This window comes from Vidua chalybeata, chromosome 22, assembly GCF_026979565.1.
Source record: "Vidua chalybeata isolate OUT-0048 chromosome 22, bVidCha1 merged haplotype, whole genome shotgun sequence".
Classification (NCBI taxonomy): Eukaryota; Metazoa; Chordata; class Aves; order Passeriformes; family Viduidae; genus Vidua; species Vidua chalybeata.
In genome coordinates, this window is record NC_071551.1 from 6,745,147 (window position 1) to 6,767,674 (window position 22,528).

The window sequence follows — 22,528 nt, forward strand, 5'->3', positions numbered from 1 at the left end:
CATGGAATTCAAAGGAAATCCAAAGGAAATCCATGGAATTAAAAAGAAATCAATGGAATTCCAAAGAAATCCATGAAATTAAAAGGAAATCCAAAGAAATCCATGGAATTAAAGGATATCCATGGAATTCAAGGAAATCCAAAGGAAATCCATGGAATTCAAAGGAAATCCCTGAAATTAAAGGAAACCCAAAGGAAATCCACAGAAGCCAAAGGAAATGCATGGAATTCAAAGGAAATCCAAAGGAAATCCATGGAATTCAAGGAAATCCATAGAACTAAAGGAAATCCAAAGGAAATCCATGGAATTCCAAAGAAATCCATGAAATTAAAAGGAAATCCAAAGGAAATCCATGGAATTCAAAGAAATCCAAAGGAAATGCATGGAATTCAAAGGAAATCCAAAGGAAATGCATGGAATTCAAGGAAATCCATGGAATTCCAGGAAATCCATGGAATTTAAGGATAATCCATGGAATTCCAAAGCAATCAGCCCAAACCCCGCAGTGGGAATGACCTCCCTGGGACGGGGAATTGGGAATTTCCCAAGCCCGGATCCCAGTGGGCAGCAGGGAGGGCAAAAGGCAATTAAAGCCTGGCTTTACCTGCTCCAGGTAAACATCGTAATTAAGCCCGCGCTAATTGCTCGCTCCTAATTAAAGCTCTCCCAGTTCCAGAGCCTCTGGAATTCAGGGATTTTCCACAAGGAAATTTCCCCTCTCGGCTCTCCCTGAGGGGCAGCACAGCCTCGGAATTTGATGTTTTTTCCCCAAATTTTTCCTCTGTTTTATTTTCTAATCAAAGCCCAAGAAAAAGCTGAAAAGCCAAAAAAAAAAAAAAAAGCAAAGTTTAAATCTCTTTATTTTGGCACCGTGTACAAAGATACAAATCCAGGAAATGCTGGGGGTTAAAACCGAGTTTTAAAGCAGAGTTTTGTTGGTTTGAACCCAAAGCAGAGCTTTGGGAAGGGAACTGGATGGTGAAAAGGAAGGGAAAACCCAGAGAACTCAACATGGAACCCACAAAACCAAAGCTCAGCTCCAAGCCCAAACCAACCCCACAAAACCCAAGCCCAAAACTCAACACTAAAGCCATAAAACCAAACGAAACCCACAAAATTCAACCACAAAACCCCAAATTAAACCCAAACCTTAACCCCAAATCCGAATCTAAACCCACCAAACTCCATCACAAACCCAAACCCACTAAACCCAGTCCCAAGCCCAACACTAAACCCATAAAACCAAACTAAACCCACAAAACCCAACCCCAAACCCAACACTAAACCCATAAAACCAACACTAAACCCACAAAATTCAACCACAAAACCCCAAATTAAACCCCAACCTTAACCCCAAACCCAAACTAAACCCATAAAACCCAACCTTAACTCCAAACCCAAAACTAAGCCCCCAAAGCTCAATCCCAAACCCAAAAAAAAAGCAAAACCCCAAAGCTCAACCCCACAAAACCCAAAATTAAACCCACAAAACTCAAATCCCAAACCCAAACTAAACCCATAAAACCAAACCTTAACCCCAAAACCCAAAACTAAACCCAAAAACCCAAACCCGAAACTAAACCCCCAAAGCTCAATCCCAAACCCAAACCTGAACCCCACAAAGCCCAACCTCAGCCCCAAACCCAAAACTAAACCCAAAAAACCAAACCTTAACCCCAAACCCACAAAGCTGAACCCCAAAACTAAACCCACAAAACCCAACCTCAGCCCCAAACCCAAACCTAAATCCCCAAAGCTCAACCCCACAAAACTCAGCCCCAAAACCCAAACCTGAACCCATAAAACCAAAACTGAACCCCAAAACCCAAAACTAAACCCATAAAACCCAACCTAAACCCACAAAGCCCAACCCCAAAACCCAAACCTGAACCCACAAAACCAAAACTGAACCCCAAAACTCAAACCTGAGCCCACAAAACCCAACCTTAGCCCCAAACCAAAAACTAAACCCATAAAACCCAACCTAAACCCACAAAACTCAGCCCCAAAACCCAAACCTGAACCCATAAAACCAAAACTCAACCCATAAAACCCAACCCCAAACCCCAAACCTGAACCCATAAAACCCAACCCCAAAACCCCACAAACTCAACCAGGAGCTCACAGCGATGGCAAAGCTGAACCACACCCCAAAAGTGGGGAAAAATTTTGGGGTTTTTACATTTTCTGGGTAAAAACCTTGGGATTTTCACGTTTTCCGTGTAAAAATTTTGGGATTTTCAAGTTTTCTGGGTAAAAATCCCTGAGAAAAACTCGATTTTAACCACACACAGAACTCAGTTGTTGCATTTTTAACGACACAAATCCCGTTTTTAGATTTTTAGTTTCACAGATCCCATTTTTCAGGACACAAATCCCATTTTTCAGGACACAAATCCCATTTTTAGACACCAATTAAAGCAAATCCCACACGAGAAGAGACAGAAAAAGGAGCTGATCCTTCAATAAATTAACATTTCAGCAATTAAGTTAATTAAACACACAGGAATTCCTTGGAATTATTTGCATAGTTCCTCCTTTTTTTTTTTTTTTCCCCTCTCTTTGGAATTCAGAAATTCCTCAGGAATTTGGAAAATCCTCAAGAATTCTGAATTCCAGGATAAAAACTTCCTATTTGGGGGAAAAAAAAAAAAATCTCAGCAGCAGAAAATTGGAAATGATCAAAATTCCAAGTTGGAATCTCCCAAATCCTCCAAAGAAAAAAAAAAAAAATTGGGAATTTCAACTGGAATTCCTTGGCCAGGAGGGAAACAACTTTATTTTTCATAATAAAGAGGAAAAATTTGGAATTTTTTGGCACAGGAACCTCTCCAAGATTTGGGTTTTATCCCTGAAAATTCCACCAAAATCTCGTTGGTTTTAAAGGAGATAAAAACAAATCCAGCTGCCGGGCTGGGCCGGGCCGGGCTGGGCTGGGCTGGGCCGGGTTGGGCTGGGCCGGGCTGGGCTGGGCCAGGTTGGGCTGGGCTGGGCTGAGCTGGGCTGAGCTGGGCTGGGCTGGGCCAGGATCGCCGGGCTGGGCTGGGCTGGGCTGGGCCGGGCTGGGCTGCGCTGGGCTGGGCCGGGTTGGGCTGGGCCGGGCTGGGCCGGGCTGGGCTGGGCCGGGTTGGGCTGGGCCGGGCTGGGCTGAGCTGGGCCGGGCCGGGCTGGGCTGGGCCGGGTTGGGCCGGGCTGGGCTGGGCCAGGCTGGGCTGGGCAGAGCTGGGCCGGGCTGGGCTGGGCTGAGCCAGGATCTCCAGGCTGGGATCTCCTGGCTGGGTTGGGCCGGGCTCCCCAGGCCGGGATCTCCAGGCCGGGATCCCCAGGCCGGGCTCCCCAGGCTGGGTTGGGCCGGGCTCTCCAGGCTGGGTTGGGCTGGGATCTCCAGGCCGGGATCTCCAGGCCAGGTTGGGCCGGGCTCTCCAGGCCGGGATCTCCAGGCCGGGCTGGGCTGGGATCCCCAGGCCGGGCTCTCCAGGCCGGGCTCTCCAGGCCGGGCTCCCCAGGCCAGGCCAGGCTCTCCAGGCCGGGATCTCCAGGCCAGGTTGGGCCGGGCTCTCCAGGCCAGGATCTCCAGGCCGGGCTCCCCAGGCCAGGCCAGGCTCTCCAGGCCGGGATCTCCAGGCCAGGTTGGGCCGGGCTCTCCAGGCCGGGATCTCCAGGCCAGGCCAGGCTCTCCAGGCCGGGATCTCCAGGCCAGGTTGGGCCGGGCTCTCCAGGCCGGGATCTCCAGGCCAGGTTGGGCCGGGCTCTCCAGGCCAGGATCTCCAGGCCGGGCTCTCCAGGCCAGGATCTCCAGGCCGGGCTCTCCAGGCTGGGATCTCCAGGCCGGGCTCCCCAGGCCAGGCCAGGCTCTCCAGGCCGGGCTCTCCAGGCCAGGTTGGGCCGGGCTGTCCAGGCCGGGCTCTCCAGGCTGGGTTGGGCTGGGATCTCCAGGCCAGGATCTCCAGGCCGGGCTCAGACGTTGCTGACACGGCTGTCGGGCGGGCCCAGCGAGCGCTCGCGGCGGACGTAGCGCGGCTTCCGCACTGCCGGGAAAAAACATCCCAAAAAATCCCCTGGGATGGGAGCCAGGAGGGAATTCCCGAAGAACAGAGAGGGGATGTGGGGATTGAGACATAGAAGGGTTTGGGGCTGGGTTTTGGGGTTGGGTTTTGGGGGTTTAGGGTTGGGTTTGGGGTTGGGTTTTGGGGTTGGGTTTTGGGGATCCGGGGTCGAGTTTTGTGGTTTTTAACCCCAAACCCAGTATTAACCCCACAAAACCAAGCCTAAATCCCCCAAAACCCAATTCCCAAACTACACCCACAAAACCCAAACCCAAAACTAAACCCACAAAATCCAACCTCAAACCCAAAACTAAACACACAACCCACAAAAACCCAACCATAAAACCAAGCCTAAATCCCCAAAACCCACCCCCCAACCTAAACCCACTAAACCAGCCCCAACCCCACTAAACCAGCCCCAAACCCAGCCCCAACCCCACTAAACCAGCCCCAACCCCACTAAACCAGCCCCAACCCCACTAAACCAGCCCCAAACCCACTAAACCAGCCCCAAACCCACTAAACCAGCCCCAACCCCACTAAACCCAGCCCCAACCCCACTAAACCAGCCCCAACCCCACTAAACCAGCCCCAACCCCACTAAACCAGCCCCAAACCCACTAAACCAGCCCCAACCCCACTAAACCCAGCCCCAAACCCACTAAACCAGCCCCAACCCCACTAAACCAGCCCCAACCCCACTAAACCCAGCCCCAACCCCACTAAACCAGCCCCAAACCCACTAAACCCGGCCCCAACCCCACTAAACCCGGCCCCAAACCCAACCCAAACCCCAAAATCCCATCCCGGGCATTTCCGCTCCTGAGCCCGGGAATTTTGGGGATTTTTGTGGGATTTTAGCAAATCTCCTCACCTGAGGAAGCTGCAGGAGGGATCATGGAGGCCTGAGGGGCAGCAGGAGGTCAAAAAAAAGCATTTTTAATGGTTCTTCCTTAAAAAATTCAGGAATTTTAAAAAAATCCAATTTTATTCCTGAAAAAAAGCACTTTTTCAATGGTTTTTCCTTAAAAAAATCAGGAATTTTTAAAAATTCCAATTTTATTCCTGAAAAAAAGCACTTTTTAAATGGTTTTTCCTTAAAAAGTTCAGGAATTTAAAAAAAAAATTCCAGTAATATTCATGTAAAAACCACTTTTATAATGGTTTTTCCTTTAAAAAAGCCAGGAATTAAAAAAAAAAATCCAATTTTATTCCTGAAAAAAAGCACTTTTTCAATGGTTTTTCCTTAAAAAGTTCAGGATTTAAAAAAAATTCCAATAATATTAATGTAAAAAAAGCACTTTTTAAACAGTTATTCCTTAAGAAAAGCAGGAATTAAAAAAATTTCAATTTTATTCCTGAAAAAAAGCACTTTTTAATGGTTTTTCCTTAAAAAATTCAGGAATTTTTAAAAATTCCAATTTTATTCATGAAAAAAGCACTTTTTAAGAGTTTTTCCTTAAAAAAATCAGGATTTTCAGCAATTAATTCAGCAATTAAGGAGTTGCTCAATAAAATCTCGATTTTGTTAATTTAAATCAAAATTTTTGTTAATTAAAATGAAAATTTTTGTCAATTCAAATGGATTTTTTTTTATTAAAAAGGAAATTTTTGTCAATTTAAATGGATTTTTTTTAATTAAAATGGAAATTTTTGTTAATTCAAAACAAAATTTTTGTTACTTAAAATGGAATTTTTTTTAATTTAAATGGAATTTTTTGTCAATTTAAAAGGAAAATTTTGTCAATTTAAATGGAATTTTTTAATTAAAATGGAAATTTTTGCCAATTAAAATGGAATTTTTTTAATTAAAATTGAATTTTTTGTTAATTAAAAAGGAAAATTTTGTCAATTTAAATGGAATTTTTTAATTAAAGTGGAAATTTTTGTTAATTTAAATCAAAATTTTTGTTAATTAAAATGGAAATTTTTGTCAATTAAAACGGAAATTTTTGCCTATTAAAATGGAAATTTTTTTCAATTAAAAAGAATTTTTTTTGTCAATTTAAATGCAAATTTTTGTCAATTTAAATGGAATTTTTTTGTCAATTAAAAAGGAAATTTTTGTTAATTAAAAAGGAAATTTTTGTCAATTTAAATGGAAATTTTTTGTTAATTAAAATGGAGTTTTTTGCCAATGAAAAAGGAAATTTTTGTTAATTAAAATGGAAAATTTTTGTCAATTAAAAAGGAAATTCTTGCTGATTTCTTGTCCCCCCAGAAGCAGAACTCACCGTTTCACTGGGCTGCAGAACAGAAGCTAAAAGAGAAGAAAAAAGAAAATTAATGAAGATTATTTTAATTAATTTGAAGGCTGGGAATGTTCCTTTGCCAAAACCAAAGCCACGCAGGGAATAAATCTCTGGTTAAAAAAGGGAATTTTGTCCCAAAATGCAACGAAAATCTTCAAAATTCCCATTTGGAGAAGGGATTGGGAGAATTCATCGGCACAAAATGGGAATTCCTCCATAAAATGGGAATTTATGAGCTGAAAATTGGGATTTTTGAGGTCAAAATTGGGAATTTTCTCCATAAAATGGGGATTTATGACCTCAAAATTTGGAATTTTCTCCCCAAAATGGGAATTTTTGAGCTCAAAATGGCAATTTTCTCCAGAAAACAGGAATTTTCTCCCCAAAATGGGAATTTATGAGCCCCAAAATGGGAATTTTCTCCAGAAAATGGGAATTTTCTGCCCAAAACGGGAATTTATGAGCTCAAAATGGGAATTTTCTCCCCAGAATGGGAATTTTTTTCCCAAAATGGGAATTTTCTCCCGAAAAAGGGAATTTATGAGCCCAAAAATGGGAATTTTCTCCCCAGAATGGGAATTTATGACCTCAAAATTGGGAATTTTCTCCAGAAAAGGGGAATTTTCTCCAGAAAAGGGGAATTTTCGAGCCCCAGATTGGGATTTTTTTTCCCAAAAATTGGAATTTTCTCGCCAGAATGGGAATTTTCTCCCCAGAATGGGAATTTTCTCCAGAAAATGTGAATTTTCTCCCCAGAATGGGATTTTTTTTCCCAAAATGGGAGTTTTCTCCCCAGAGCGGGAATTTTTGAGCCCCAAATTGGGAATTTTTTTCCCAAAAATGGGCGTTTTCTCCCCAGAGCGGGAATTTTTGAGCCCCAAATTGGGAATTTTTTTCCCAAAAATGGGCGTTTTTTCCCCAGAGCGGGAATTTTTGAGCCCCAAATTGGGAATTTTCTCCAGAAAATGGGAGTTTTCTCCCCAGAGTGGGAATTTTCTCCAGAAAATGTGAATTTTCTCCCCAGAGTGGGAATTTTTGAGCCCAAAAATGGGCGTTTTCTCCCCAGAGCGGGAATTTTTGAGCCCCAAATTGGGAATTTTTTTCCCAAAAATGGGCGTTTTCTCCAGGAAATGGGAATTTTCTCCCCAGAATGGGAATTTTCTCTCCAAAATGGGAATTTTCTCCCCAAAATGGGAATTTTCTCCAGGAAATGGGAATTTTCTCCCCAGAATGGGAATTTTCTCCCCAGAATGGGAATTTTTGAGCCCAAAAATGGGAATTTTTGAGCCCCACATTGGGAATTTTTTTCCCAAAAATGGGCGTTTTCTCCCCAGAGCGGGAATTTTTGAGCCCCACATTGGGAATTTTTTCCCAAAAATGGGCGTTTTCTCCCCAGAGCGGGAATTTTTGAGCCCCACATTGGGAATTTTTTTCCCAAAAATGGGCGTTTTCTCCCCAGAGCGGGAATTTTTGAGCCCCAAATTGGGAATTTTTTTCCCAAAAATGGGCGTTTTCTCCCCAGAGCGGGAATTTTTGAGCCCCAAATTGGGAATTTTTTTCCCAAAAATGGGCGTTTTCTCCCCAGAGCGGGGCCGCTGAGGGGAAGTCCCCGCTCGGGGCCGTGAGCAGAGCAGAGCTCGTTAACGCACCCCTCATTAAGGTGTGGCTTTACCTTTGCTCCTGGCGTGCAGCAGCCCCGGCAGCCGGCTGCCGCGGCGCAGGTGGAAGAACGCGGCCACGGAGAGGATGAGGAAGAGGCAGAGCAGGAAGGAGCCCAGGATCAGCGCCGCCGCCGCCTCGGGGCCGCCTGCAGGAGGAGACGGATGCCCTTGTCTTATCCTTATCTTATCTTATCTTATCCTCATCTTATTTTATCTTTATCTTATTTGATCCTCATCTTATTTGATCCTCATCTTATTTGATCCTCATCTTGTCTTATCCTTATCTTATTTGATCCTCATCTTATTTTATCCTTATCCTATTTATCTTTATCTTATTTGATCCTTATCTTATTTGATCCTCATCTTATTTTATCCTCATCTTGTTTTATCCTCATCTTATTTTATCTTTATCTTATTTTATCTTTATCTTATTTTATCCTTATCTTACTTTATCCTCATCTTATTTTATCTTTATCTTATTTTATCTTTATCTTATTTTATCCTTATCCTATTTTATCTTTATCTTATTTTATCCTTATCCTATTTTATCTTTATCTTATTTGATCCCTATCCTATTTTATCTTTATCTTATTTGATCCTTATCTTATTTGATCCTTATTTTATCCTTATCCTATTTTATCTTTTTCCCACCCAGCAGACAGGAGTGCATTCAGCCCTGCCTACGGACTTAGCCCTGTCCGTGCCGCGATTTCCCAGATTTTGTCCAAAAAAGGCAGCTGCATTGCTCCTACCTGTGCTGCATTGCTGCTGAGCGAGGCTTTGCTGCATTGCTCCTACCTGTGCTGCATTGCTGCCGAGCGATGCTTTGCTGCATTGTTCCCTACCTGTGCTGCATTGCTGCATTGTTCCCTGTGCTGCATCGCTCCTACTTGTGCTGCATTGCTGCTGAGCGAGCCCTGTGCTGCATTGCTCCTACCCGTGCTGCATTGCTGCATTGCTGCCGCATTGTTCCTACCTGTGCTGCTGATGCTGCATTGCTCCTACCTGTGCCGCATTGCTGCCGCATTGCTCCTACCTGTGCTGCATTGTTGCCGCATTGCTCCTACCTGTGCTGCATTGCTGCCGCATTGCTCCTACCTGTGCTGCATTGCTGCCGCATTGCTCCTACCTGTGCTGCATTGCTGCCGCAGTGCTCCTACCTGTGCTGCATTGCTGCCGCATCGCTCCTACCTGTGCTGCATTGCTGCCGCATTGCTCCTACCTGTGCTGCATTGCTCCTACCTGTGCTGCATTGCTGCCGCAGTGCTCCTACCTGTGCCGCATTGCTCCTACCTGTGCTGCATTGCTGCCGCAGTGCTCCTACCTGTGCTGCATTGCTGCCGCATTGCTCCTACCTGTGCCGCATTGCTCCTACCTGTGCTGCATTGCTGCCGCATTGCTCCTACCTGTGCTGCATTGCTCCTACCTGTGCTGCATTGCTCCTACCTGTGCTGCATTGCTGCCGCAGTGCTCCTACCTGTGCTGCATTGCTCCTACCTGTGCTGCATTGCTCCTACCTGTGCTGCATTGCTGCCGCAGTGCTCCTACCTGTGCCGCAGCGCGGGCCGAGCGCGCAGGAGCCGTTGGGGTCCAGCATCCCCTCGCAGCAGGCGGGCGCCGGCGCCTGCGGAGACAATCCCGGGGGTCCCTGAGGGATCCCCCCAGTCCCGCCGGGAGGGAAGTTTCATTTCATGTTCATTAATCTGATTTTATTTTATACGTCTGTTCTTAAATAAATCGATTCTTAATGAATCAACTTTTTTAAAATAAATCCTTTTTTTTTATAGATCCATGTTTTATAAATGAAAGTAAAATAAAATAAAAATAAAAATAAAAATAAAAATAAAAATAAAAATAAAAATAAAATAAAATAAAATTAAAAATAATATAAAATAAAATAAAATAAAAATAACATAACATAAAAATAAAATAAAATAAAAAATAAAATAAAAAAAATTAAATTAAAATTAAAATTAAAATTAAAATTCAATTAAATTAAAATGAAATTAAAATAAAATTACAATAAAATTTAAAAAAATAAAATAAAAATTAAATTAAATTAAATTAAAAATAAAATGAAATTAAAAAAATTAAAATTAAAGACAAATAAAATAAAAATTTTAAAAAATAAATAAAATAAAATAAAATAAAATAAAATAAAAATAAAATAAAATAAAATAAAATAAAATAAAATAAAATAAAATAAAAATTAAAATAAAATAAAAATTAAAATTAAAATAAAAATAAAATAAAATAAAATAAAATAAAATAAAATAAAATAAAATAAAATAAAATAAAATAAAATAAAATAAAATCCAATTCAATTCCTGGAGCACTCACCGAGTTTTCCGTGGATTTTCCAGCAGCTTCTGCCACGAGCCTGGTCAGGAGAAGCACCGAGGGCACCTCCATCCCGGGGAAACACGGACCTGCAGGAAAACTGGGAATAAATTCCCATTGCTCCTGCAGGAGCCGGGAATTCTGCTGCCCTGCGCTGAAGACGTTGGGGAAAGGGAAGGATCAGGAAATAGAGAAAACCAGGATTAGAGATTGTCAGATGGAACGAATGACAAAGAAAATGAAATTATTTAATTCTTGCCAACTCCTGCTTGCTCAAAGAGTAACCAAACACAGACGAGGAAAGATTATTTATTTAAAAATGAAAAAATTCAATTATTTTGATTTTTGTCAACACCTGCTTGCTCAAAGAATAACCAAACACAGATGAAAAAGGATTATTGATTAAAAAATGAAAAAATTCAATTATTTAGATTTTTGTCAACACCTGTTTACTCAAATAATAAAAAATCACAGATGAGGAAGGATTATTTATAAAAAACCATAATAAAATTAAATTATTATTTCGATTTTTGCCAACTCCTGCTTGCTCAAAGAGTAACCAAACACAGACGAGGAAGGATTATTTATTTAAAAATGAAAAAATTCAATTATTTTGATTCTTGTCAACATCTGCTTGCTCAAAGAGTAACCAAATACAGACGAGGATTAGTTATTAAAAATGAAAAAATTAAATTATTTCGATTTTTGTCAACACCTGCTTGCTCAAAGAGTAACCAAACACAGATGAAAAAGGATTATTGATTAAAAAATTATAAAATTCAATTATTATTTCAATTCTTGTCAACACCTGATTATTCAGGTTCCCAGGAAGGAACAACAACTTTTAGCATTTTCTGGTCAAACTCAACATTCTGCTGCCTCCAAGGACGAGGTTTTACCTCATAAATTCAAATTTAGAGAGGAAAAAAAATCCCAAACCTTGAGGAGATTGAGGATCCACTGATCCTGAGGAGGAGGAGCTTGAAATTCCCTCCAAACCATCCCAAAATTGACAAATTTCCCACAGATTTCCTCAGGATCAAAAACCCACAGCAAAATAAATTGCCCCCAAAAAAATCTGTTCTATATTTGGCAGGGTTTTCCCTATGGATTTGGGAAAAAAAAATAGAAATATTTATAGATAAATAAAGCCTCTGCCTGAATGAGAAGATTTTTTTTCCCCTCAGGATTTTCCCGCCAGCGCAGGAAAATGTTGGAATTCCAACAAGGATTTCACACCCTGGGAAGGAACAACAACTTTTAGCATTTTCTGGTCAAACACAACATTTTGCTGCCTCCAAGGACGAGGTTTTATCTCATAAATTCAAATTTAGAGAGGAAAAAAAATCCCAAACCTTGAGGAGATTGAGGATCCACCGACCCTGAGGAGGAGGAGCTTGAAATTCCCTCCAAACCATCCCAAAATTGACAAATTTCCCACAGATTTCCTCAGGATCAAACACCCACAGCAAAATAAATTGCCCCAAAAAAATCTGTTCTACATTTGGCAGGGTTTTTCCTGTGGATTTGGGGAAAAAAAAATATAAAAATACATATAGAAATCCTCTGCCTGAATGAGAATATATTCAATTATTAGCCACACCCAAAAGCTGCCTAATTCTGAGGAGATAAAGCTGAGAGCAGAACCAGAGAGGGCTGGAAAATTGGAAATTATTAAACTGAGGAGAAAAGTTGAAATTATAAAACTGAGAGAAGAATGAAAGGCTTTTAAGCGTTGACAATTAAACATTTAAACACAAAACTCTGCCTGAATTAGAAAACCCCTGAGGATTTTCCTGCCAGCTCAGTTTGGGGAAGGCAGATTTCGGAATTCCAACAAGGATTTCACCTTTGGAGCAAATCCCAAATCTCTGCCAGCTGGGATCTGCACGGGAATGAAACCCGGGAGGGAATTTTGCCTCTTTTTGCTTCACAAACACCTCGGGGCTCTCCTCCCACTCCTGCAGGCAAAACGCTTCCCTTATCTGCACAGTTTCCTTCTGTTTTCTGTTCCTTTATCAGCATTTTTCTGGCTGAAAGTGTTGCTGGAGCTTGGGAATTATTTCAGCAGCTGGGAAAAGGAGGGAAGTGGAGAGAAACCGTGCCTGAAATTCAGGTGGTTTCACAATTCCCAATCCACAGCACGCCCAAAAGCTGCTTAATAAAAGAAGAGATAAAGCTGAGAGCAGAACCAGAGAGGGCTGGAAAAGCCCAAATGATAAAACTGAGGAGAAAAGTTGAAATGATAAAACTGAGAGAAGAATGAAACGGTTTTAAAAGCTGGAATGACAAAACTGAGAGAAGAATGAAAGGGTTTTAAAAGATAAAATGTTAAAACAGAGAAGAACAAAAGGGTTTTAAAAGATAAAATGTTAAAACAGAGAAGAACAAAAGGGTTTTAAAAGATGAAATTATAAAACTGAGAGAAGAATGAAAGGGTTTTAAAAGCTGAAATGACAAAACGGAGAGAAAAACAAAAGGGTTTTAAAAGCTGAAATGTTAAAACAGAGAATGAAAGGGTTTTAAAAGCTGGAATGACAAAACTGAGAGAAGAATGAAAGGGTTTTAAAAGATAAAATGACAAAACTGAGAGAAAAACAAAAGGGTTTTAAAAGATAAAATGTTAAAACAGAGAAGAATGAAAGGGTTGTAAAAGCTGAAATGTTAAAACAGAGAAGAATGAAAGGGTTTTAGACACTGAAATGATAAAGCAGGGAGAACAGAAGGGTTTTACACACTGAAATGATAAAGCAGGGAAGAAGGAAAGGGTTTTACACACTGAAATGATAAATCAGAGAGAACAGAAGGGTTTTACACACTGAAATGATAAATCAGAGGAGAACAGAAGGGTTTTACACACTGAAATGATAAATCAGGGAAGAACAGAAGGGTTTTACACACTGAGATGATAAAGCAGAGGAGAACAGAAGGGTTTTACACACTGAAATGATAAAGCAGAGGAGAACAGAAGGGTTTTACACACTGAAATGATAAAGCAGGGAAGAAGGAAAGGGTTTTACACATCACAATGATAAAGCAGGGAAGAAGGAAAGGGTTTTACACACTGAGATGATAAATCAGAGGAGAACAGAAGGGTTTTACACACTGAAATGATAAAGCAGGGAAGAAGGAAAGGGTTTTACACACTGAAATGATAAATCAGAGGAGAACAGAAGGGTTTTACACACTGAAATGATAAATCAGAGGAGAACAGAAGGGTTTTACACACTGAAATGATAAATCAGAGGAGAACAGAAGGGTTTTACACACTGAAATGATAAAGCAGGGAAGAAGGAAAGGGTTTTACACACTGAAATGATAAAGCAGGGAAGAAGGAAAGGGTTTTACACACTGAAATGATAAAGCAGGGAAGAAGGAAAGGGTTTTACACATCACAATGATAAAGCAGGGAGAACAGAAGGGTTTGACACATCACAATGATAAAGCAGGGAGAACAGAAGGGCTGGAGGAGCTGCACGTGCCGCTCACCTGCAGGCCCCCCGGAGCCCTGTGCACCCGGCCCTGCTGCCAGCAAACACCCGAGGCCCCGCTACTCATTTCACCTGGAACCTGCTGTGGCACAGAGAGAGAGAGAGGTTCAACAAAACAAACTTTTCTCAGTCCCAGCTGGAGCAGGACTCGTTTTTCCAGCTCGGAGCTGAGCTCCAGCCCTGCCCTTTCCACGGCCGGGCTTTTGTACCAGCAATTAAAAGCTGGGTTTAACCAGAGCCGCCTTGAGCCGGGCTTTGCTGCAAGAGCTGCTCCGCGCCTGCCTTGAGCAAACATCCATCCCTGTTTGCTGCTGGGACTCCTTCTGCTCCTCCAGCACGCGCTGCAAGCACGAAAAATCAGGAGGAGAGGTGAATATCCCACGGGGAAAAGTGAGAGATGAATATTCCACGGGGAAAAGTGAGAGATGAATATTCCACGGGGAAAAGCGGTTTGGGAAGCAGAGGTGAATATCCCACAGGGAAAAGTGAGAGATGAATATTCCACAGGGAAAAATGGTTTGGAAAGCAGAGGTGAATATCCCACGGGGAAAAGTGGTTTGGGAAGCAGAGGTGAATATCCCACAGGGAAAAGTGAGAGATGAATATTCCACAGGGAAAAGTGAGAGATGAATATCCCACGGGGAAAAGTGAGAGATGAATATCCCACGGGGAAAAGCGGTTTGGGAAGCAGAGGTGAATATCCCACAGGGAAAAGTGAGAGATGAATATTCCACATGGAAAAGCAGTTTCGGAAGCAGAGATGAATATTCCACAGGGGAAAAGCGGTTTGGGAAGCAGAGATGAATATCCCACAGGGAAAAGCAGTTTGGGAAGCAGAGGTGAATATTCCACAGGGAAAAGCAGTTTAGGAAGCAGAGGTGAATATTCCACAGGGAAAAGTGGTTTGGGAAGCAGAGGTGAATATCCCACAGGGAAAAGCAGTTTGGGAACGGGCTAAAGGAATGGTTGGAAGGGATTTAAAAGGTGCCACCCCCAGGGACACCTTGCAGTGCCCCAGCCTGGCTTTGGGCATCCCAGGGATGGCATTTCCATGGGGTAACCAGTGCCGGGATCCCAGCAGCCTCACGGGCAGGGATTTTGTTCCCAAAATCCACCCTAAAGCCGCTCCTTGTCGCTCGGGATTAACCCCCCCTCGCTCCATGTCCTGCCGCTCCATCCTCTGGAAATATTGTCCCTCCTGTGGCTCGGGAAGGTCACGGCGAGGTCGCCCCAGAGGTTCCCCTCTCCAAGCTCAACAATCCCAATGTTTCCATGGCCACTTTGGGGTTTTTCCACCCCGCAAACGCTGCACCAAAATCCCCTTTATTTGGGGGGAAGCTTAGCCAGGAAAACCACGCCAGAACAACATCACCAAACCCCCGCGACCCCCAGCAATCTCAGACTGGCAAAAAAAATTGTCTTCGACCGAGTTAAATGATTAGGAAATAAAAGTTTCAGGCGGGGGATAAGGACGGGATTCCTGCAGCAGCCAGCTGGCCCCAAAAGCGCTGGGCGAGGAGCAGGAACAAGGGGCGAGTTGAAATCCTAAAGCCGAGCCCCTCGGGCCCCCCCGCTGCCCATTATCCCCGGAGAACTCGGTGACTCCATGAGGAACCGCTGCCCTCCGCCGCTCCCCGCGAACAATGGGGCCCCACCCAGCGCTCGCCGCCCGTTCCCCCTCCCGCTTCTTCTTCTTCTTCCTCTTCCTCCTCCTCCTCCTCCTCCTCCTCACCTGAGGGCTCCCCTCAGCATCCCCCCGGCACCGCCGAGGTTCCCGTTCGTACCCCCCGCCCTCCACCGGCGCCCAGCCCGCTGCGCCCCGCCGCACCCTGGGAGTTGTAGTCCCGCGGCCGCCGCCCTCCGCGCCGCTTCGCCTAGCGGCCGCCCCGCTGGGAACTACAAATCCCAGCAGCACCCGCGGCGCGCCCCGCTCCCCGCAGGTAAATGCGCGCTCTCCGCCTTTTCGCGCGGCGCCGCGGCGCCTGCTGGGAGAGCGAGTCCCGCGCTGCCGGCGGGGCGCGGGGGCGTTGGGGTCTCCGCACTACAGCTCCCGGCGTGCCCCGCGCGCGCGCGCGCGCCGCCATTTTGGGCGTTGCCTGGCAACGCTGACGCGGCGGGAGGGAGGAGGCGGCGGGGTCGAGGCCTGGGCGCCCCAAAATCCCGGGAATTCGGGGAAAAATGGGGAAAAATGGGGAAAAATCGGGGGAAAAACCAGCTGTGCCAGATGTGGAAACCCATCCCTGGCAGTGCCCGAGCCCAGCTTGGAGCAGCCAGGGACAGGGGGATGGCCCTGCCTGGGGACGGGCTGGGGCGGAGGAGCCCACCCAGAGCGTTCCTTAATTCCACACAGGAAACCAGAGGGTTTATTTCCCATAAAAAATCATTTTCACGTGGTTTGTTTCCCATAAAAACCTCATTTTAACGTGGTTTATTTCCCATTAAAACATCATTTTAACGTGGTTTATTTCCCCTAAAAATCTCCTTTTAGTGTGGTTTGTTTCCCATTAAAATCTCCTTTTAACGTGGTTTATTTCCCATAAAAACCTCATTTTAACGTGGTTTATTTCCCATAAAAACCTCATTTTAACGTGGTTTATTTCCCATTAAAATCTCATTTTCATGTGGTTTGTTTCCCAATAAAATCTCCTTTTAATGTGGCTTATTTCCCCTAAAATCCTCATTTTCATGTGGCTTATTTCCCCAAAAATATCCTTTTAGTGCGGTGTATTTCCGCCTACAAATCTCCTTTTAATGTGGTTTATTTCCCATAAAAGTCTCTTTTTAAATGTGGTTTATTTCCCCTAAAAATCTCCTTTTAGTGTGGTTTATTTCCCCTAAATACCTCATGTTAACGTGGTTTATTTCCCCTAAAAACCTCCTTTTAAAGTGGTTTATTTTCCCTAAAACCTTATTTTAATGTGGTTTATTTCCCCAAAAGAATCTCATTTTAATGTGGCTTATTTACCCTAAAAATCTCATTTTAATGTGGTTTATTTCCCCTAAAAACCTCATTTTAACGTGGTTTATTCCCCTAAAAACCTCATTTTAATGTGGTTTATTTCCCCTAAAAATCTCCTTTTAATGTGATTTATTCCCCCTACCAATCTCTGCCAAAATTGAACCAAAAAAATCATAAATATTAAAAAATATTAAAATATTCAAAATCCATGAGGGATTTTCCAATTTACTTCCCTGAATAAAAGGGAAAAAAAAAAAAATCCCTGGAGGTGGGAGAGCCTCGAAATTCCAGGGTTTGGGGGCCAGGAATTCCTGGGTGGATTTCCTTGTTTCTTCCCGTGCTGGAATTTTTGATTTTTGATTTTTAATTTTTAATTTTTAATTTTTCATTTTTAATCTTTAATTTTTATTTTTATTTTTTAATTTTTATTTTTAATTTTTAATTTTTAATTTTTAATTTTTAATTTTTAATTTTTAATTTTTAATTTTTAGTTTTTAATTTTTTAATTTATTTTTAATTTTTATTTTTTAATTTTTGATTTAATTTTTAATTTTTAATTTTAATTTTTTAATTTTTTAATTTTTAATTTTTAATTTTTTAATTTTTAATTTTTAATTTTAATTTATTTTTTAATTTTTAGTTTTTGAGTTTTCATTTTTACATTTTTACCTTTTTAATTTTATTTTCTAGTCAGGAAAATTCCGTCCCTTGGGGCTGGGAAGGGCTGGGCTGAGCAGGGATTGGGATTGTCCCAAACTTCCAGGGATGTGTCCAGTTGTGGGGTTGGGAATGGGATTGGGAGATGGGAAATGGGAAATGGGGAATGGGAATGGGAAATAATGGGAAATAATGGGAAATAATGGGAAATGGGATTGGGGATGGAAATGGGAATGAGGATGGGAATGGGATTGGGAAATAATGGGAATGGAAAATGGGATTGGGAAATGGGATTCACATTCCCATGTGAAACAGGAATGGGGATGGGAAATAATGGGAAATAATGGGAAATGGGGATGGGAAATAATGGGAAATGGGGATGGGAATGGGGAATGGGAATGGGGATGGGAATGGGAAATAATGGGAAATAATGGGAAATGGGATTGGGGATGGGAATGGGAATGGGAATGAGGATGGGAATGGGATTGGGAAATAATGGGAATGGAAAATGGGATTGGGAAATGGGATTCACATTCCCATGTGAAACAGGAATGGGGATGGGAAATAATGGGAAATGGGGATGGGAAATAATGGGAAATGGGGATGGGAATGGGGAATGGGAATGGGGATGGGAAATAATGGGAAATGGGATTGGGAATGTGAAACAGGAATGGGGATAGGAAATAATGGGAAATAATGGGAAATAATGGGAAATGGGGATGGGAATTAATGGGAAATGGGATTGGGAATGGGAAATAGGATTGGGAATGGGAAATGGGAAATAATGGGAAATGGGATGGGGATGGGATTGGGGATGGGAAATAATGGGAATGGGAAATGGGAATGGGAATGGGAATGGGAAACGGGAATGGGAAATCCTTGGCTGGGGGGATCCCATGGATCCTGGAAAAGCAGGGACGGGGAATCCTTGGATCCCGGAAAAGCAGGAATGGGGAATCCTTGGATCCCAGAAAAGCAGGGACAGGGAATCCTTGGATCCTGGAAAAGCAGGGATTGGGAATCCTTGGATCCCGGAAAAGCAGGGACGGGGAATCCTTGGATCCCAGAAAAGCAGGAATGGGGAATCCTTGGATCCCGGAAAAGCAGGGACAGGGAATCCTTGGATCCTGGAAAAGCAGGGACTGGGAATCCTTGGATCCTGGAAAAGCAGGGACAGGGAATCCTTGGATCCTGGAAAAGCAGGGACGGGGAATCCTTGGATCCCGGAAAAGCAGGGATTGGGAATCCTTGGATCCTGGAAAAGCAGGGACGGGGAATCCTTGGATCCCGGAAAAGCAGGGATTGGGAATCCTTGGATCCTGGAAAAGCAGGGACGGGGAATCCTTGGATCCCGGAAAAGCAGGGACAGGGAATCCTTAGCTGGGAGGATCCCGTGGATCCTGGAAAAGCAGGGACGGGGAATCCTTGGATCCCGGAAAAGCAGGGATGGGGAATCCTTGGATCCCGGAAAAGCAGGGATTGGGAATCCTTGGATCCTGGAAAAGCAGGGACGGGGAATCCTTGGATCCCGGAAAAGCAGGGATTGGGAATCCTTGGATCCTGGAAAAGCAGGGACGGGGAATCCTTGGATCCCGGAAAAGCAGGGATTGGGAATCCTTGGATCCCGGAAAAGCAGGGATTGGGAATCCTTGGATCCCGGAAAAGCAGGGACGGGGAATCCTTGGATCCCGGAAAAGCAGGGACGGGGAATCCTTGGATCCCGGAAAAGCAGGGATTCCGCCAGCAGAGGCCGCAGGGTTCGCGGGAGAGGAGGAGCAGGAGCGCCCCGCGGGCTCTGCCGGAGTCATTCCCGAGGCATTCCCGAGGCATTCCCGGGAAGTGAGTGCGGCGGGAAGTGAGCGATTCCCGCGGGACAGGCACGGGACAGACACGGGACAGGCACGGGACAATTTGGTTTTGTATTTCTTTATTTATTTCTTATTTATTTCTTACTTATTTCTTATTTGTTTATTTATCGTTTCTTTTTTACTTCTTATTTGTTTCTTATTTATTTCGTATTTATTTCTTATTTTCCAGCTCCTGCATCCACGTTCCCCAGCTCCTGCAATCCAGGGAAAACCCTGGGAATATCCAGGGGAAACCCTGGGAATATCCAGGGAAAACACTGAGAATATCCAGGGAAAACCCTGGGAATATCCAGGGGAAACACTGGGAATATCCAGGGAAAACCCTGGGAATATCCAGGGAAAACACTGAGAATATCCAGGGAAAACACTGGGACTATCCAGGGAAAACACTGGGAATATCCAGGGGAAACCCTGGGAATATCCAGGGGAAACACTGGGAATATCCAGGGAAAACACTGAGAATATCCAGGGAAAACACTGGGAATATCCAGGGAAAACACTGAGAATATCCAGGGAAAACACACGGAGCTCTCCACCTCCCTCTAAGCAGCTTTTCCCGAGACAATTCCAGCGCTTTGTCCCGGGAATTCCTGGGAATTCCCGCTCCAGGCTGGAAACAGGGAATGATTCCCAGCCTTGTTCTCATCCTGGTTCCAGAGAAACAATTCCCAGCTTTCCTGGAATTCCCACTCTAGCCTGGAAACAGGGAATGTTCCCAAACTTTTCCCCTCCTGGCTCCAGAGAAACAATTCCAGCTCTTTGTCCCAAGAATTCCTGGGAATTCCTGGGAATTCCCACTCCAGCCTGGAAACAGGGAATGGTTCCCAAATTTTCTCCTCCTGGCCCCAGAAAAACAATTCCAACTTTCCTGGAATTCCCACTCCAGGCTGGGAACAGGGAATGGTTCCCAAATTTTCTCCTCCTGGCCCCAGAAAAACAATTCCCAGCTCCGTCCCTGCAGCATTCCCAGGAATTCCAGGCTCAGCTCCATCAGGGAATTGTTCCCAGCCTTTTCTCCTCCCGGCTCCAGAGAAAATTTCCCTGAGCTCCAGCTCTGTCCCTGCAGCATTCCCGGAAATCAGAGACCGGGAATTCCCACTCCAGGCTGGGAATGGTTCCCAAACATTTCTCCTCCTGGTCCCAGAGAAACAATTCCCAGCTCTCCCTCCCTGCAGCATTCCCAGAATTCCCAGGAATCCCATGAGGGAACGGTTCCCAAATTTTCTCCTCCCAGCTCCAGAGAAACAATTCCCAGCTCTGTCCCTGCAGCATTCCCGGGAATTCCCAGGAATCCCATCAGGGAACAGTTCAGTTTCCAGACTTTTCCCCTCCTGGCCCCAGAGAAACAATTCCCAGCTTTCCCTCCCTGCAGCATTCCCGGAATTCCCACTCCAGACTGGGAATGGTTCCCAGCCTTGTTCTCCTCCTGACTCCAGGAATTCCTGGGAATTCCCACTCCAGGCTGGGAACAGGGAATGGTTCCCAAATTTTCCCCTCCCGGCCCCAGAGAAACAATTCCCAGCTCTGTCCCTGCAGCATTCCTGGGAATTCCAGGTGAATTCCCGGAATCCCATCAGGGAACGGTTCCCAGATTTTCCCCTCCTGGCTCCAGAGAAACAATTCCCAGCTTTCCCTCCCTGCAGCATTCCCGGAATTCCTGGGAATTCCCAGGCTGGAAAAGAGGGATAAATTACGGCAATGGACGGAAAAGGAGAGGAAACTTTGCGAGCCTCTGGAAAATCAGAATTTCCCAGGCTGGAAAAGAGGGATCAAGGATGGAAAATATTAAAAAAAAAATTTAATTTAATTTCCCAGGCTGGAAAAGAGGGATCAATGATGGAAATTTTTTAAGACCCTCAAAAATGGAATTTCCCAGGTGGGAAAAGAGGGATCAATGATGGAAAATATTAGAAAACAAAATATAAATTGAATTTCCCAGCCCGGAAAAGAGGGATCAGTGATGGAAATGAATGGAAAATGACTGAATTATTTTTTTTTAATCCTCAAAAATTGAATTTCCCAGCCTGGAAAAGAGGGACCAGTGATGGAAAGGGATGGAAAAGAAGAGGAAACGTTGCAAACCCCTGGAAATGAGAATTTCCCAGGCTGGAAAAGAGGGATCAATGATGGAAAATATTAAAAAATAAAATATAAATTGAATTTCCCAGGCTGGAAAAGAGGGATCAAGGATGGAAAATATTAAAAAATAAAATATAAATTGAATTTCCCAGCCCGGAAAAGAGGGATCAGTGATGGAAACGGTTGGAAAAGGAGAGGAAACATTGCAAACCCCTGGAAATCAGAATTCCCAGGCTGGAAAAGAGGGATCAATGATGAAAATGAATGGAAAATTACTGAATTTTTTTTTTTTTTTAATCCTCAGAAATTGAATTTCCCAGCCCGGAAAAGAGGGATCAGTGATGGAAAGGGATGGAAAAGGAGAGGAAACGTTGCAAACCCCTGGAAATGAGAATTTCCCAGCCCGGAAAAGAGGGATCAAGGATGGAAACGGTTGGAAAAGGAGAGGGAGCTCTGCAAACCCCTGGAAAATGAGAATTTCCCAGGCTGGAGAAAAGGAATCAATGATGGAAAATTTTTAAAAAACCCTCAAAAATCGAATTTCCCAGCCCGGAAAAGAGGGATCAATGATGGAAATGGATGGAAAAGGAGAGGAAACGTTGCAAACCCCTGGAAATGAGAATTTCCCGGGGCGGGCACGGCGCCGGGCGGTGCCCCCGGAGCATTCCCGGAGCATTCCCGGAGCATTCCCGGAGCATTCCCGGAGCATTCCCGCCCGCTCGGGGCCGTGATTCAGCGGATGGGGCCGGGACAGGCGGAGCAGGAAAAGTCACCTGGGGCAGGCGGGGATAAAACACACCTGAGCCGCCCGCGGGATTTCCTGCTCCGCGAGCGCTCCGGAGGCTCCGAGGCCGGCATTCCCGAGGATTTCCCGGGGATTTTTTGAGGATTTTCCGAGGATTTTTCGAGGATTTCTGGAAGATTGATTTCTGGAGGAATTCTGGAGGATTTCTGGGAATCTCTGGAGGGTTTCTGGGCACTGGGAGAGCAGGAGATGGTTTGGTCCCTCTAACAGCACCTGGACAGGTACTGCTGGGGCTGGGGGTGAAAATCCCACGGGGAGAACGCTGGGAATGGGGAACTGGGAGTGGGGAACTGGGAATGGGATTATTTGGACTGGGATCACTGGGACTGAGGAACTGGGACTGGGATCACTGGGACAGGGATTGTTTGAA

General features: G+C 44.2%; 1 protein-coding gene across 5 annotated transcripts; it reads right to left on the bottom strand.

Annotated features, from left to right (window-relative positions):
- Positions 1-843: 843 nt before the first annotated feature.
- Positions 844-15,593, bottom strand: C22H1orf159 (chromosome 22 C1orf159 homolog). Of its 5 annotated transcripts, XM_053962830.1 has the most exons (9): positions 15,523-15,540; positions 14,000-14,131; positions 13,789-13,872; positions 10,300-10,388; positions 9,508-9,607; positions 7,971-8,105; positions 6,281-6,306; positions 4,921-4,951; positions 844-4,028 (listed from the first exon to the last, which is right to left on the bottom strand). In XM_053962830.1, exons 4-9 carry the CDS (start codon positions 10,369-10,371, stop codon positions 3,958-3,960), a joined length of 435 nt encoding a protein of 144 aa, XP_053818805.1. In that variant the 5' UTR covers positions 10,372-10,388; positions 13,789-13,872; positions 14,000-14,131; positions 15,523-15,540; the 3' UTR covers positions 844-3,957. The 5 variants fall into 5 exon arrangements, with proteins under 5 accessions (XP_053818805.1, XP_053818807.1, XP_053818804.1 ...); XM_053962832.1 differs by lacking the exon at positions 14,000-14,131 and having other exon boundaries at positions 9,508-9,583; positions 15,523-15,593; XM_053962829.1 differs by lacking the exon at positions 14,000-14,131 and having other exon boundaries at positions 15,523-15,593.
- Positions 15,594-22,528: the final 6,935 nt, after the last annotated feature.

What these genes read in the sequence shown, in the direction of transcription:
- C22H1orf159 (XM_053962829.1), bottom strand. Translation starts at nt 10,371, where the DNA reads ATGGAGGTGCCCTCGGTGCTTCTCCTGACCAGGCTCGTGGCAGAAGCT. An exon ending in CGGCCCGCGCTGCGGCACAG is followed by an intron (nt 8,106 to 9,507) that starts GTAGGAGCACTG and finishes CTCCTCCTGCAG; the next exon opens with GCGGCCCCGAGGCGGCGGCG. An exon ending in CCCTCCTGCAGCTTCCTCAG is followed by an intron (nt 4,029 to 4,920) that starts GTGAGGAGATTT and finishes TTTTCCCGGCAG; the next exon opens with TGCGGAAGCCGCGCTACGTC.